Source organism: Cimex lectularius, unplaced genomic scaffold (genome assembly GCF_000648675.2).
Source record: "Cimex lectularius strain Harlan isolate CLEC.00 unplaced genomic scaffold, Clec_2.1 scaffold65, whole genome shotgun sequence".
Lineage (NCBI taxonomy): Eukaryota > Metazoa > Arthropoda > Insecta > Hemiptera > Cimicidae > Cimex > Cimex lectularius.
In genome coordinates, this window is record NW_019392646.1 from 1,869,413 (window position 1) to 1,886,269 (window position 16,857).

The 16,857-nt window shown below is 33.6% G+C and overlaps 1 protein-coding gene across 1 annotated transcript in view; it reads left to right on the top strand.

Annotated features, from left to right (window-relative positions):
* The window catches only part of LOC106660926, a 276,802-nt gene that overhangs the window by 179,418 nt on the left and 80,527 nt on the right, over positions 1 to 16,857 (top strand). Inside the window, exon 3 of the mRNA XM_014383984.2 lies at positions 6,636 to 6,771. Within this exon, the coding sequence (XP_014239470.1) occupies positions 6,636 to 6,771 (136 nt within the window). The remainder of the gene's footprint in view (positions 1 to 6,635; positions 6,772 to 16,857) is intronic.

The following is a 16,857-nucleotide window of genomic DNA, read 5'->3' on the forward strand; positions in this document are numbered from 1 at the left end:
GGTTCGTAGTAGTATAATCGATAGGAAATGCGAAATAATCATGAAACATCATTGTGGGAACCACGTCTGAAACACAGTCGCCCTGACAAGTAGGGTCAAAATTTGCCAACCCGTTTAAAATATGGGTTTCAAATTTTGTATGCGGTAACAAAAAGGTCTATAAACATTTCTATCAGAGCTTTTTCGAAAAAAAAAAACAACAATCGGATTTAGAGAAAAAATATCGTAAAATTAAAAAAATGTTTTAAAAGTTTGCTGTAGATTTACTTCAGACGAAAAGTTGGTGTTGACCTTGAGGGTAATAACGAAAAAACATGTGTCCCAAATTTCATCGTAAATGGTTCAATAGTTAGGGAGAAAAAGTCCCTTTTAGGTTGCCACTTCCACCCCCAAACACAACTAATTCTATACAAGACGTGTGTGGTAATTAGTGACCGTTAATTAATGATTACTTGGAGATCGTGAGATGCGGTCTGGTGTGATGTAGGTTTCAGAAAAACATTTTCTTTATCGTGCCGCTTTTCGATATTTCTTGTGATCATCTTAAGGGCATGGGATTTATAAACATTGTTTAATTTTAGAAGAACATGTAGGATTTCTACAATGACAGAAATTTTAGCCTCAATCAAAGTATGTATAGGTATGTGTACTCTCTCAAAGTGTTTGTTTTCTGTGCAGATGTGTCAGTAATGGGTGTTGGGTTGTGAGTGCCAGTGAGATATTAATGTTTTTTGTTAATTTAATTGAACAAAATGAATAAATTTGTCTATGAGGAGTCGGCTTCTTTGAAGTGAATGTAGCAAACAATGGGAAAAAATGGGTAATGGTTTAGCCTGATTAGCCTTTCAGGATTATATAGACGGGGATAATCAGGGAAAGGAGAGATAAATTGTTGAAGAATTAGACTATGTAGAAATGTTTGATGTAATGATTGTTTTGTAGGTTGAGTGTGTTATATGTATGTTACTGATATTGAATTTGATTAATGATATTATCGTAGCTGCGGCTAAGTTTACATGTGTCTGTTCTGTAATTGATGCTGTTGATTTAATCCATTTCTAAAAGGTTACTGTGCACGCGCTGGTCGGTCGCAATAAAATTTGGTTATAATAATAAAATAAACATACAAAATAAAATAAAGTACAAAATAAATTAAAATACTAACTTGTTAACTGTGGCTGGATTTTCTCGACAACCAGGGAGGAGAGCCGTTTAATAGCTAGAACCTGCAATAACTCTGGCCAAAGATAAAACAGAATCCTAGTCTATTAATTACCTTCGGGGCTCCGTCAGAACCCTGTATGATACGTCGCATTAAGGATGCGGGAGGAGACAATCGTGTTATTTTGAACGCGATAATTAACAAAACGAAAGAAAAAAAATGCTTCTTGAAAATAAGAGAAAAACTGAAAGAAAACTAAAAGAAAATCACTCTTGGAGGCTAATTAACAGTGGACTGTATGGAAGCGAGACGGAAGCGAACAGGACTAGAGCAGGACTAGGCAGCAACAAGACAGGATTGTGGGGAGGGAACAGAGCTAGGATAAATTCTAGATTAGCGGCATTTCGGAAACAAATAAACAATTATAATTCGCGATTTTTGGCGGGAACAGTTACGTTTATGTTTGTTTTATTCCATGTGTAATATTTTTGGATCGTTGAAGTCGAAGATATGTTTGTGTTCAAAATGGTGGGCAGCCAGTGTTGTAGGAATTTGTTTGGGTTTTTCATAGGTATGTTGCTTTACCCTTTTGTCCTGATATTGGGATTCACGATCTCCAAATAATCTATACAAGACATTACTGCGACCACTGGGGCCTAGGAATGAACCGGGATTCCGAGAGGTTTTCAAATGTTTACAGCACATTCACACCTTCAAACTAAAACTCTCTGACAAATGGTTTAAGGCCCTTACTACGCCAGAAATCTCACTATCCACAGGACCTCTCCATTCCTTTTATCCCTGAAATGATCGGCTCCTGTTTCAAAAATAGCAAGCCTTCGATCCATCCTAACCCTACTGCCCAAGTACTTTCCCATGTAAAAGAACACAACTGCTAAATTTTAAATATTACCCACCTATGAATTTTAATTAGTATTTTAAGTGATTTGTAATTGATGGGAAATTTGATTATGTATAATGCAGTATCGCATAAACAGAAAACGTATATACAATATGTACTATTTTATTCCAATACTTAAGCAGTGCAATTTTTGTTAAGCAAAATACATAAGCTAAATAGAAATATAAAATGCTGTATAACTATGTGAAAGCTTCATTTTGTTTTACGGATTTAAGAATATAACAATTTATTGAATTATTTTGGTTGTTACAATAATATATTCGTCGGGTTTAAACATTTAATAGTAATCTACTTTCTATTGCAACCCTGTTCTATTGGGTAAAAGCCAATCAAAGCAATAAATATTGTTTGTCAATTAAGATTTTTATAGCTTTCGTAATTTCTATTGGAAGAAACATCTGTGCTACTATTTTAAAAATACACTGCCTCATTTATGTTTAATTGTGAAAGAAATCCAATTTAAGGTTGCAACTGTGTCTCTTCTGCTAAAACTGTGTGTCTTGTCTCATTTAGACCTGGTGTTGTGCAAAAGCCGCATGTCCGTATAATAAATTAATAAAAATAAAAATCATATTCCTTATCCATTGGCGTGGCGAATCCGAAATAGTAAAAATAATTGCAACTGTAGAGTTTTCGCTTGTGATGAACTATATAAGTTCGTTGTCAATTTTTTACGAATTGCATCAAAACATAAATTATGTGCTTAGTATGTCATTCTATTCTTTATAAAATATACCTTAATAAGGCAAAATAAAATATATAGAAATAGCTTCGATGAGGTTGCAAAATAAGAAAAACCATTTAAAATTGGATAGGATGTTTGATTAATCCAGTTATTTGCGTATAGTGAGATATATATACAAATTGATTGTATTATTTTCCAGGCAGAATTAAATTTCGAATGACAGAATACGATCGCTGGAATAACACTCCCGGCCCGGAGTTTTCCAGGAAAGGCAATAAGTACGTTTGAAAGGATTTCATTGACCCCGAGCAGACAAAAGATTGCCTAATGAATGGAACCAAAAACTTAAACCGGCTTGAATTCTCGCCCTGGAAAATAACTTTTTTCCCCTCACGGGCCAGGGAAACAAAAGGATTTATTCATTTGCTATTCACTGTTGACCCTTTTTCGAGTGAGACCCTACTTAAAATCGGCTCCCGCCTCTTTTGCCCCCGAAGCCACATAACTCTTTTTCCCTCGGAGCGTCGTGGCGTTTCCTAGTCGGATAATTATTCATCGGCTCTCCTAATTTTAATTTAAGATCCCTTGGTGGATTGTGGACCGGTCGTTTTACTCTGTACATCTGTACCTTTATTATAATTTTACGTTTAACTTATCTTCTGATTTTAAAACTGTTATGCCTTTGAATACTTTGTGCAGTACATTAAATTTCAAATTATTCTGATGGAAAATCATAGAGTTATATATGTCTAGAAGGAGTTCTTTAAATTACTAATTTATTAATTAACTTTTGCCTCACTTTTCAGAGAATACTAGACTGTAGTGTGTATGACTAAATTATGCAGAATCATAGATTATAGCTTGTAGTAGTTTGGTTTTTCACTTATTATCCAGTGATGTTTTACATGGTGCAGATTGTATATAGATGAATATACTAATACTTTTCTTTAATTAAATAATATTCTTACAAACTTTTTTCAATTAATTATTCTTTTTATTTAAGGTCTGGTTGAGATGAAAAGTTAGTGTCTCGAGCGGGATTCGAACCCACGACCTTCGGCTCAATCCACCGGTGCTCTAAACACTTGAGCTATCGTGACTTCGATCCACTGGGACAACTCCTCATTTTTGATCTCAACCAAGACCTTACATAAAAAGAATAATTAAATGAAATAAGTAATGGTAATTGAGATAAGTTAGATTAATCACTGTTATTTTAACTCAGGAAACGATTTTTTTATGTTATCTGTACAGAAAATTTACAATAATATTCACGTGTCAGCTCGTATTCATGGTTTTGGTGCAGTCCTTTGTGAAATAGGACAATTTATCGTTGTTACAAAATTCTGCACCTGTTTTCTGAGGTTCAGTTATGCATACTTGATATTAGGCAAGGTGGCAGAACAGTTACAACCAAACAAGGACTTATTTACAATCTGGCATAGTATAAAATATTACTAGAAAGAGTGATGAAAAATCCCATGTGTCATATTGTATGTGAGCAGTTTATATTTTTTTCCCTTATACCACATGCTCATACTATATATTTTTTTCTTTTCCAAAACCAGACAAATTTCAGCGGAGATTTAGTCTGAGGCGGGGCTGAAAGAATATTTAACAAGACGGCACTGAGAAGAAAGTAACTGTGTTTAATAAAACAATTCCTGTGTAAAAAGTTTCTTGGCACTTAAACAACGGTCGCTTACATTCTTATGGAAATTCAGATTCGGATGGGAGAATCACTTCCGTTGGCATTCTCCGCGGCTTGGCGACTTCCTGCTGATTGTTGTCGGTTGAGACAACCGGCCTCCGGGATCCCGATGTTCCGCGTTTTATCTTTCTATTTAATAGTTTCCATCAACTTTAGACAATATTTTGCATTCAAATAGACATCTGAGAATACAGACTAGCCCAGTTTCTTTGCTTGTACGGGAACAATGAAAAGATGAAAAGAATGAATTGAGCAATTATGAATAGTGTGACGATAATAGAAAAGAAAAGACAGAGACAGTTAGAGAGAAAATATAAAGGAAAAGGATTGTGAGAGAAAGCGTGAGAGAGAGAGAGAGAGAGAGAGAGAGTGTGAGAGAGAGAGAGAGAGAGCGAAAGCAAGATGGGGGAGAGAGATGCTGTATAATCTCATGAAAATTGTCAAAAATCATAGTTAAATTTGTAAATCATTTGTGTAAAATAGTTGTGGAGTCCAGGAGGCGAGGGTGCAAATCTCACACCCACTATTCCCCAATCGACGCTCACACACTACTCTAATAAGTACATTGACGCTAATAAATACATTCACTCTCTACGCACGCTAGGTACACAAGCAACTATCACTATTACATAAAATAAAACAATCCTGTTTCCTCTAAAATCGGAACAGGGGACCCAGATACTAGCTGCTGTGCTCACGCATGATTCACATGTCGGCCGGCATTCCTGCACGCTCTCTAGATGGAGCCAAGTAATTGCAACCCTCAACTGGGTGGGACACGTCGAGCAACCGGACACCTACACGGCTCTGGCCGAAAAGTAAGTGTCAGTGAATCAACCTGGCATGTCATTTGGCCGACTTTGCTTACCGTCTTACCGTCTAACTCGATTCAAAACTCCTCCAGTCATAGTCTCGCAAATGGAAAATAACAATGAACGAAACTAAATTTACCTGCATAAAAAAAACAAAAATCTGCTTATCCTAGAGTATCTTTCATTGAAAAACCCATACCAACATCCGATAATATGAACTACCAGGGACTATACATTGACAAAAGATTAACGTGGAATCCCAATGCTGAAAATAAATTAAGCAAACCGATCCTCGAAATTACTCGTTAATCAATTCACTAGTTTCGTGGTCCGCTTGACCAATTAACATATTACAATTAATTAAGGTTTTCAGTTGAGATAAAAAAGTTTTTAATTTTCATTTGTTGCCATTCATTTGCCAATTTGAAAAATGGCAAAAAGGAGGGAAAATTCAAAAGGTGTGGTTGAGATGAGAAGTTGATGTTCGAGTGGATCGAGGTCACGATAGCTCAAGTGTTAGAACAGCAGCGTATCAAGCCGAAGACGTGGGTTCGAATCCCGCTCGTGCCATTGACTTTTTTATCTCGACTTAAAACCTTAATTAATTGTAATTACTCCTTATGTTGCTCGATTGCTACACCTCATAAACAAACCCATTATTTACAAGACCCTCCTGAGAACAGTATAAACATGCAGAATGGAAGTTTGGATGTGAACAAATAATCCAATTAATAATAGAATTCAATCAATCGAACTCGCCTTACTACATTATAAACCAAAAATCCACAATGCATTGATATTATGAAATTCCGATTACAAAAAACTCATCGAAACTAAAACAATCACCCAACTTTACTGTCCAACTGCAAACTTGTCTAAGCATTCCTAGAAAACTCACACATTTTTAGAAGCGGTAATATCCGAAAGTTCTCTTGAAATATGGATACATTGTCTCTATGTGAGGGAGACACACAGAATCCATTTTAACTTTGAAACCATAAGCAAAAATCTATAATATATGCACAAATCATTATACAAATTCAATCACTCTATTATCTTAATAATTAGAGAAAAATATATTTTATGACAATATTAATATTTCAATACATCACATAAATAGATAAATCCGTAAATTTACCAACAATTTCTAATACGTATATTTTTAATTTTGTTTTTGTATTATCAATGGACGTTTTTGGCGTCTTTTCGACTCCCTTTCAAGAACTTTGCCTCTTGGACTTCAAGACTGACATGAATATACTTGATGTACTTATAAATACTTTTATCGTATTTTCATAATGGTGTTTTTATTTGTAATAAAAATAAAAATTGTTTTGTTACAGGTGTCAATGTCGAATGCTAGCCAAGTCGTACTCAGCAAAGTCGGATTCAACCTTTCCGGCAACCTCAGCTGCGAAGTAACCACGGATTCACCTTTTTTCAAAACAGCGATGGTGTCAAACGAGCTCATGGTCATCGGTGAGTAGTTAAAAACAATCAATGTCATTCAAAATAGATGAGAAAATGTAAGTTAACGGAGTAGAATTGTTAAATCAATTTTATTACTACGTGCTATTGAATTTATGCCTTTTTTTATTAATACGCGCAAAATGGCGACTTTTGCCGTATTAATAATAAACTTTCACTCAAGTGACAAAGTAGTGGAGAGACGGAAATTGTGCCGAAAGTATTTTACTCAACTTCATAGGAGAACCCGAGTCGTGGAAGTTAAAATGATAAATGAACATTGAATGAGTTTCGTTCTGTTTCTGAAGGAAGGAGTTTCCTCTGATCTAAGACTCCCGTACCTGCCCCTCGGAATTATGGGGTTGTGGAACATGAAAAATGTATTATTTTTATGCGACCTTTGGGCCTCGGCTGACTTTTGATTTCTAAATATTTCTGCGGAGTTTCTTTTACCTGTATTTTACAGTTCCCTCCTCTGTTATTGAATCAATTTATAAATTACATAAAGTAAACAAAAATGTATAGAACATAAACATAAAGTTACTTTCTACCCGAATTTTAAAATTGTGACTACTAGGAGAATGAGAGAAAAGTTACAATTATTACATTTAAAAAGTTACAAGAATTACATTTAATATATTTTAGTTGTATTTTTGTATTCTAATTTTCTTAAATTCATAAGGGTCCTCCGCTGATAGACACACCAAATAAATAAATAAAAAATTTCCCTTTGTGGCTACGCATTGTGCTATATATATCATTAGTCAGTTTTTGATGAGGATCAGTCAGGAGTGTAGAAGAAAAATAGAAAAATGATGTTTATGTTGCTGCCTAAGTTTATGTTTATTCGTATAAACTAATTTTGCACCTGCATTTTCGCTTCAGAAGAAGGGTCAATAAAGACCTGAATCGACAGGCAGAAAAGTGAATTGTTTTTCGTTTTTCTTCTTCGCCTGCTCATAATCATGAGCTCATCCTCATCCCTAACCATCAAACTCTGACTAAAGAAAAGCAATGTCATTCTCAACAGATATATACTATTTTAAACTGGCCTTATAATAGTAATAATAATAATTATAAGTATAATGATCGAAATAATGTAATAATATTAGTAACAAAAATACATAAAATTATCATATAAATAAATGTACTCCTATATTGTTAAATGAAATATTTGACAAAACGTGATATAAATAATATTTTTCATAGTATATTATTTATTCATGGCCTGTTTTGATTGAATATTAAATAATGAAATTGCTGTTTTAACTAAAAAAAAAAAAAAAAAGTTTTCCATAGGTACATATTTTATTTGTATATTTTTGTGTGGGAAGTCGGAACTGTCAATATAAAAAAGGAAAATATGAACGAATTTGAAAGTAAAATATAGTTGTATGAATATTCCTCAGAGGCTAGACCCTGGGATTTGGTCGTCCCGACGGTTTGGAATATTCAGTTTTCTCCTTCGATCCGAAACCGTAAGGGGGCACTCTTGAAGGAGAAAATCGTAATAAAAAATTATTGGTTAATTTTAAACGTTCCGAAGTAAAGAAACAACTGTTGAAACAATTACAGTTCTTTTGTCCTGAAATTAGAACGGAAAAATGTAACTTAAAGCTTTCCACACCTCAAGCGGTTTACGTGTTAAATGGTATCATGCACAATGAGGTTCCTTATGGAAATATTTATAAAACTATAAATCAATAAATATTGCAGAATCCTGAATGGAATTTTCCGCAAGAGAATAAATAAATCAACCCTAAAGCACTGGGGTTCAAGAATTAGTATTCATAACAGTGCTTGCCTGTCTGCTGAACTGAAATAAGAGCGACCTTGTACGTAAAGCCCCCCCATCTTCAGCCTTCAACCCTTGATCTTAGTGCACCCCTTATCAAGCCAGCCCTAAAAGCGAATTCTGGCCAAATAACTAAATGCCTCGGTCGACAATGTTTTCAGGGCAATTAAACAGCTAGTATTTCAAGTAGTAATTTTTGAACGAATATCATCGTTTTACTTAAACCTACATAATTTCAATATATACAGGGTGAATTGCTACTCGTGCTACAAACTTCTCCAGTAGATTCTTCACCCTAAAATGAACAAAAAAGTTCATATTGTCCATGGTCCGATTCNTGTATATATAAATTGATAGGCACGATTTAGATGGTTGTAAAATTTCCGCTGTGTTGGCTCTGATGATTTTAATAATGGATTAGAGCTCTTAGTAAGACGATAATAAACTGCAAAAACAATGAAAACTAGAGTGTCCTAACATAACAAGGACAGTGAACACTTTATTTGAAATTGCACTCCATCTCCTACCTTTACACATTCGTTTACAAAAGATGGGTTTCGAAAGCATCAACAAAGTCATGAGACCGCCCAGGAAACAAAACCAGATAAAGGGTTATTATTATAAAATTCTATAAACAGTCGAGATGGCTTTAACGGTACTTGTCAAAATGAGAAAGAAAGTTCAAATCTGATAGACCCTTCTTAGTGATCATAAAAAAACAACGATCTTTGGAAGAAAGTCATCCATAAGAATCAGCAAGGGGCCTTAATATGGTACATTGATTGATCAAAGACAGATAGGAATAATATGTGTGTAATTATTTACACCCTTATAAAACGACGTGGGCTGGTTCAAACTGACCTATATGCGATCCAACTATGTCCACAGTAGTTGAAGATTATGAAAAAAAATGGTACAGTCAACGCTTAAAAATAACACAAATGTCAAGTGAATAGAATAGAATATTTTATTTAATTTTANTGTTTTTATCTATAGACATAAATATGTAATCAGTACTGAAAATAGTATGCGACTTACTAGAAGAAACACCTCACACGTATATATTTAATGTGCCCTTTTACGAAGAAATGTGATCAGGGTATACAGATCATTTGTGTTTTGATTTGAATAAATCAGAAAAGTGTATTTTTCCTAGCACGGTGAGTTGACGATAAGATGTTTTATTATTTCTGAATGAATTATTGTTCACTGAACTATTATTCCAAAAATATAACTTTCATTTTTCTATCACTGAAAAGATGAACTAAATAATTAGGAGAGGGGATATCTATAGGATACTGGGTGACAAACCTGTACTTAGTCGTTATCGGTCATTTTGGTATGCCTATCCTCGCTACGATAAGTTGGTAAGACCAAATTTCAATATACCAAATATCAATACCTTTGATTTCATCTAGAATTTCAAGGAATTCTTTTCGCTTATTAATTGATTTTCCTCGTTCGTCTTGCACCCACAGTCTCTCACTCTTTCTCTATCTCTCTTTCTCGCACTCGCGAGACTCATTCTCTCTAATTCTCTCACATTCTCTCTCTCACTCTTCCTCTTTCTCACTATGTCTTTCTCTAAGTTTCTTGCTTTCTTAGTCTCTCTCTCTCTCTCGCTCTATTTCTATCTCTTTTCCTCTGCGTTGTTCTCTCTCCCTCTCCCTCTATCTATCTATCTATCTATTAGTCTATCGATATCTCTCACTACTTCTGAAATAATATATGAAGCATGAAAATATAAAGTGCAATTTGAACGATCAAGCATATAATTAATGCAGTATTATCAAAAATTAATAAATATAAATCAAATTGTTAAATGTCATAAAATAAGTTTAAAGAAAAGAGTTAAATGCCTTTATTAGCTATATATTATGAATGTTCCAGCATAAATCCAAAATCAATTCGATCATTAATTCCAGGTGATTTAAAATTCTAATCATGTAAAATTAATGTTGTGTTAACTGTTTAGTCTAGGAAATTTCGTTAATTACGATCCAACCTGACAATTAACCAAAATTAACAAGGAAGACGTATTATTAAGCACACGCTTTTATCTAGAATGAAAGCTGAGAGGCATTTGGCTCCAATATACAGCTACGAACGCCATAAACTTTAGGCATTAGTCTTTACGAAACGGTAGCCGTACAAGGGCTAACTGTTCACAAAAGGACCTCTCCTGACATACGGCCACACATGCTCACACATATGTTCCCACGTAGTTAGTGTTTGATTGCTCGTAAAATGAAGAAAAACAAAAAAGTTTTTCCTCGGTTTATTTTTCCTAGAAGAAAAAACGTTTAAAAAATGAATTTGTTGTATCTACATTGTTTATTCGCCAATTTTTGTTTCTTTTAATATAACTGAGATAATTGTTTATTAATTTTTCAAACAATTTACCTTTAAAATTAGTATTTTTAATTTCTTAGATTGATGACATTTCTAATTCCCGACGCTTATTGCAATTATTGAATTTTCGTGATTCATCCATTTACGACCTGTCAAGAATCTATAGTTGTTTCTTTGATAAGTCATTATCAACAATTTTAGAAAGAGTGAGAGAGAGAGGAAAGAGAAAACAAAGTAAGAGTGAACAAAAGAGTAAGTCACACTGCCCATCAAAAAACCAGGTTTTTGCACGAAAAAATGGCCAATTTTAAAATGCATATTTTTCTCTGTATTTTAAGACACAGATCTGCACTTGTCTTATAATTTAGAAAATTTTACACCGAACAAGATGTATTTTTAAATGTTTTCCAAGCTTCAGTCATTCATCAGTAAATTTAAATATTCGTACATTTTGAATTTACTGATGAACGACTGAAGCTAATGTGTATTAGATAAAAAAGGTATTTTCAATTTGTTACCACCAGAGATTTCTAGCGAAAATTAACTTTGGGTTTATATTAGACATTTTTTGCTAAAGTTAATTGTTTTCGAAATAAGAGGGTGGCCCATCTTGTCACAAAAAGAATCCCCCCTCACGCGTCTGCCGATGGGCATAATTGTTGGTTGTTGCTTANTATATATATGTGCCCATTAATGAAGGAAAGGTGTATACGAAATTAAAAATTAATTTAGAACTATTCAACAGCTCAACAATTTACAAAGCCTATGTGATCAGTGATTAATAGAACAAATTATTCAAAGCACAATTTAAAAAATAATGCAAGGTAAAGGTCCCGGGTTCGAATCCAGCGGCCCTCCATTGTGTTAACGCCGGCACCCCGAGGGTTTATATTACCTCTGCTGTTGCGAACAAAAAAACCAAAACAACACGCAACAATATTACTACTGATACGTACTGTAACTTAAACTGCATTAGCAATTTCAATTGGAAAAATACTATCAAATGTAGACTTTACTCAAGGTACCACAATTATGACCCAAATGTGGGTTCATACTTCTGAAACTTTTTTGCCAACCGTTGGAAAGGTTTCAATACAATATGTTGCGGAAAATTGTGAGTACATGTTGATACATCATTACCTGTAACGTCCATCAAGACTGAAAATATGCTATGAAAGCTAGATTATATCATAGAGTTATCCAGGTCTTAGACGAAGCTGAGGAAATAAGACTGAAAAAAGACTAAACAATTTGAGTTGGTTCGGGGAAAATTGATAAAGCAGAACATGCGTTATGTTATGAACATGTTATGCGTAATTAATTTCATTCCATTGTAAAGTTAATTAACCTCGTTCCCAGTAAAGCCTAATTATGCAAATAATAGTACTATAAATATTTATAGACATTAATAACAAGAACGAATATTTACAGGAAAAACTAAAACTAGATAAAAAGTATTATTTCCCATACATTATCATAAAATGCGAAAATAAAACCAATCACCAATACTAAATGTATTTCTTTCACTAAATAGTTCAGTAATTCAGAATATCAGCGTAAAGCAAATGTCTAGTTAATCTTTTGTAACATAATTTTCATAATGTTAGAATTAGGCATTATGTAAAACATGATTAAAATACAGTATTAAATGTAATTCCCTATGTTACGTTTTTCAGTATTATCTCGTTTTGTGATGCCTGTGTCATGGATACTAGAAAATGAATCTTTCGTTGTGAACTATATTTCTTACTTAACTTGGCATAATTCCTCTTTGGTAATAGCACATTCTGGTCTGGACTTCCTACGTGCTAAGACACGGGAGAACCGGCTTTGTTCTACACGTGCTTCATTTATAACAAACTTGCTAGTCGCTCCTCCTCACTCACGCCATAATATAATGAACTTGGATGTAAAGTTCTATTATTTACTATCTTACTAGATGGCAATAATTGAATTTGCGAAATACTTGCAATATTTAACTACAATACATAGAAATAAAACATAAGGAACTAAGTGTTTTGCAATTTACGTTTGTAAAAAATTTAGCAATAATTTCGTACGTAACACACGTGTTATAACAAAACCCCCTCTAACAATCCCCACAGAATTTTTTCGTCGTTCCAATTTTCCTTCACCCGAATTTCACATCCGTACACATGTGCATAAATCATGAAAATATTACGCTGACTTCTTCACCTTCCTTTAAAACACCCAGGAGAAAGGCGTTTATGAAGTCATTGTGAAAAAGAAGGTGTGCCCTGCCCTGGCCAAAGTCAACTTTATTATAAAGCAAAGCATCTGAGATTACAGGCTACGCCTTGGCTGTCTTACGAAAATTTTCCCGTGCTACCGTGTACCTTAAAGAGACCGGTAAATATTAAATGACGTTCCTCTTCCCAAGTAAAAGCCCCCAGCCTCTTCAGCATTCCGATTTGCGCCCGTCGAGTATTTAGAAAAAGACCCTACGACAAATTCTACCAGTGCTTAAAACCCGTACATTCAACAAATCAAAAGTTTAAAAGATTCATATCCTCTTATCAATAAATCCTTTAATCGGAGAGAAATTTTTAGTAGTCTGAAAATGTAACGATAGAATAACTTTATTACGCATAATTAAGGCTGCTTCAACAAGAAAACAAAAACAATAAATAGTCTTCATTCAAAAATAAAATTGCAATATTACATTCATTAATATTTTAAACTTTACATATTATTAGAAATAATTATACTTTGTTAAATGATTGAAATAATAATAATAATTAACCCTAAATATTTTTAATTATCTCTTAGGCAGTCCTCTGTTTATTATATTCCAACAATATTTGTTACTTTACAAATTATTAGAGGTAAATAAAGAACAGATACAATCATCCTCTTGTGCTTACAGTTGGATCTTGTAAATAAATAAATGAATACACAATCTCGTCTTTGTTGGTTTTTTGAAAAACCTTCTTTCTAATCTTATGGTGGTTTGATTTTTTTACGTTGTACCATTTTTAGGCAAATTTGTTTGAATGATGGTTTTGTCGAGTAGAATAGTAGCATTGTTGGAAGATGGAAGAAGTCGAGTGTATGTGCCCAGGGTGCTTAACATTTACGGAACGACTGTCCAAAGGGTGTTCCATTACTACCTGAGGTTACTCAAGAAGGCATGCCATCAGGTGTCACCTTCGTATCATATCTGAGAGATGATCGTTTTCTTTCTAATCTACTAACCGACATTTTACCTCTACGACTACAACAATTTAGAAAAGTCATTATCTGTTTACTGTTTAATTACCAGCACTGTGAGGCGATGATTTTCAAAAGCTGGACTACGTGCCAGTAGGCCTGCTACATATCCAGAACCTCTCACAAGGCATAGAACGGCTAAACAACGGTTAAGGGTTGTTCATATACGAAGTTGTCCCGTTCGTAGAGAAGGTTTGTTCCGTGTGTCACATGTAATCGAAGAATGGCGTACCTTGGACCCTTACAGGGAGCGAGTAGACATGAGCGTCGGGCGGACAAATACCTTTATCCCCTGTTCCCTCCCTTAAGAGAAACAGCAGTGCTTTCCTATCCGAAAATATTGTGTATACTGCTTGTGTGTGTATATGAATATGAATGTAGGTATATTTATTTGATTTTTATTAAGATATATAAATATTATATTTGTAATTAAATTAAAATAATATGATAAAAATGTGAACTTTGAAAATGTAATAATAAAAATATGACCATTTAATTTTTGTAAACCTTTTTTGTGCGATTATCTTTAAAAACCATTTTTTTTTAATCGATACCATAAAGTTTATCTTTTAATGTTACACAACATTGGCGCAGAAATATATTTTCCTCATTTTCCATTGTGTTCGTTCTCAATACATGGACTTGTTTTTCCTTATGATCATTTAAAACCTGTAAACAATTTCATAATTGTATTTTATGAAACGATAAAGTTTAGAGTTTTATGTTGTCAGGCAATTAATTGACCTATCAAAGTACAAACGCGAGCGAACAGATATTAGAATGTAAATAGTATTAAAATCAATTATCACAAGAAATTATATTTATTTTGCTCATGTGCGATTTGCGAATTCGATTAACATGATTTCTATCATAATTACGAAATGGCCCTTACTCAATCCGGAATTGCGGCAGCGGGCGAGACCGTAGGACTGAAACCTCAAATGGCTCCGAGATCAAGTTTCGACTAATGATACCAGTCAAACGGAGGGCGGTAGGTGGTTTAATAATTAATTGTCCTTCACTAAGCTCGAGGTAAACCATAAGTTAAGTCTAAATGCTGCGAAATGAAATATTACACCCATTAAAAAACTAAAATCTCTGGCCATAAGGGTAAATATAAAATTCCATGGTTGTCAACATACGCACACGCTTTCATAAAAGTTGCTTATTGGTATTTGCTGATATTGATCAGATTTTATTAGTCGTAAATCACTAATCTCGTGAGTACTGATGGATGATGGAGGATCGATCATATTCATTTTACATTTCTGCTGATTGTTAGATAATAACAGAGGTACTTAAAAGACAATATTTATGATTCTCGTTATGTTCCCGTAATACTGCATACAGCTAAAATTGCAAAAGAACTAAGAAAATTAAATACACGTATTTTGAGATGATGTTAAGCAGACTGTAAATTTTACTTGTGCAAACTTAATTATATAAATGACTTTTCGATAAGTAAATATGTAGTCATAATAAATATTACGGTTAGAGGACTGCATAAGTGTTACTAGTCCGACTGATTTGCAATATGCTTTTGAACATTTAAGGTAATAATATTATATTTAATTGCATGGGTTCGTTAAATTACATTTCATTTACAACATTCTAATTGCTAATATATTTTTGAACAATAAAAAATATGGTCGAGGATATTTATTATCCTGTGTGGAGAATAACGGACAAAATCCTGCGAATCGCCGTCCATTACTAACAACATTGCCGACGCGAAAGAGTGTTATTCACGTTCGCGTAAAACCGACAAGTTGAATACGCCAAAAGAGAGTGCTGACAATTATAAATATGCAAATCCCTTTACTGGAGTGGGTCTAATTGTTAGGAGGAAGAGTTATTACTTGTGGAAAAACAACAACGATGGCCCCACCAGATTATGTGTGTCAGCGTGTTTCCGGGCTCAAAAATATTTCATATAATTTCCCCTTATGAAGTTACATATATCATGATTTGAATCGAAATTCAAAAATAATTCTAAATTGTTTTGTTCGAAAGTTTGTGCCATTTAATGAAAAAATATCCTCATTGTTTTAAAAACAAGTATAATAATAGCCAAATAAAATAAAAGCCAAATATAATAATTTTGATCAATTTTTTTTAAAGGGCAAACTATTTATAAAATTGTAATATTTTAAACAATTGGATTTATATTGTTCTTTTGAATGATGAAAGGCTTTTATAGATTCGCAATAGTGTTGGTTTGTCTGTTAGTGATAGACCAAACGTTTCTGGTTTATGAGTGCATCGTAAATCAGGAACGGATCCATGGAAGTGTTAATCAGTTCAGCAAGAGTTTCTAAGTTAGTTTGCCATGGGTCTTGTAAAATTTTTAATCCAAAGAGCTATATTGCATGAACATGGTCATTAATAATGCAAGGAGTTTTTCTACAGCTTTCGAGAACTGAAAGGTTTATCTTGTGTCCTCTATTTAGTATGGTATCATCATTTGCACAGCTCGTCTGAATGTTTACGTATCTAACGTATTTAGATACTTTGTAACTAGTACACTCATAAAAAAAACCTTTTTTCCACATTTCAAATGAGTTACGAGGAATTGACTAACCACAAAGTAATAAGGAAATTTTAAAAAAATGTAGAAACTACCCCTGAAAGCGCGACATAAATAGACAAACACTACTAATATTTTAATTCAGTTTCATGGTAAATGAACTATTTTTAGTAACGAAACGTTTGCCCAAACA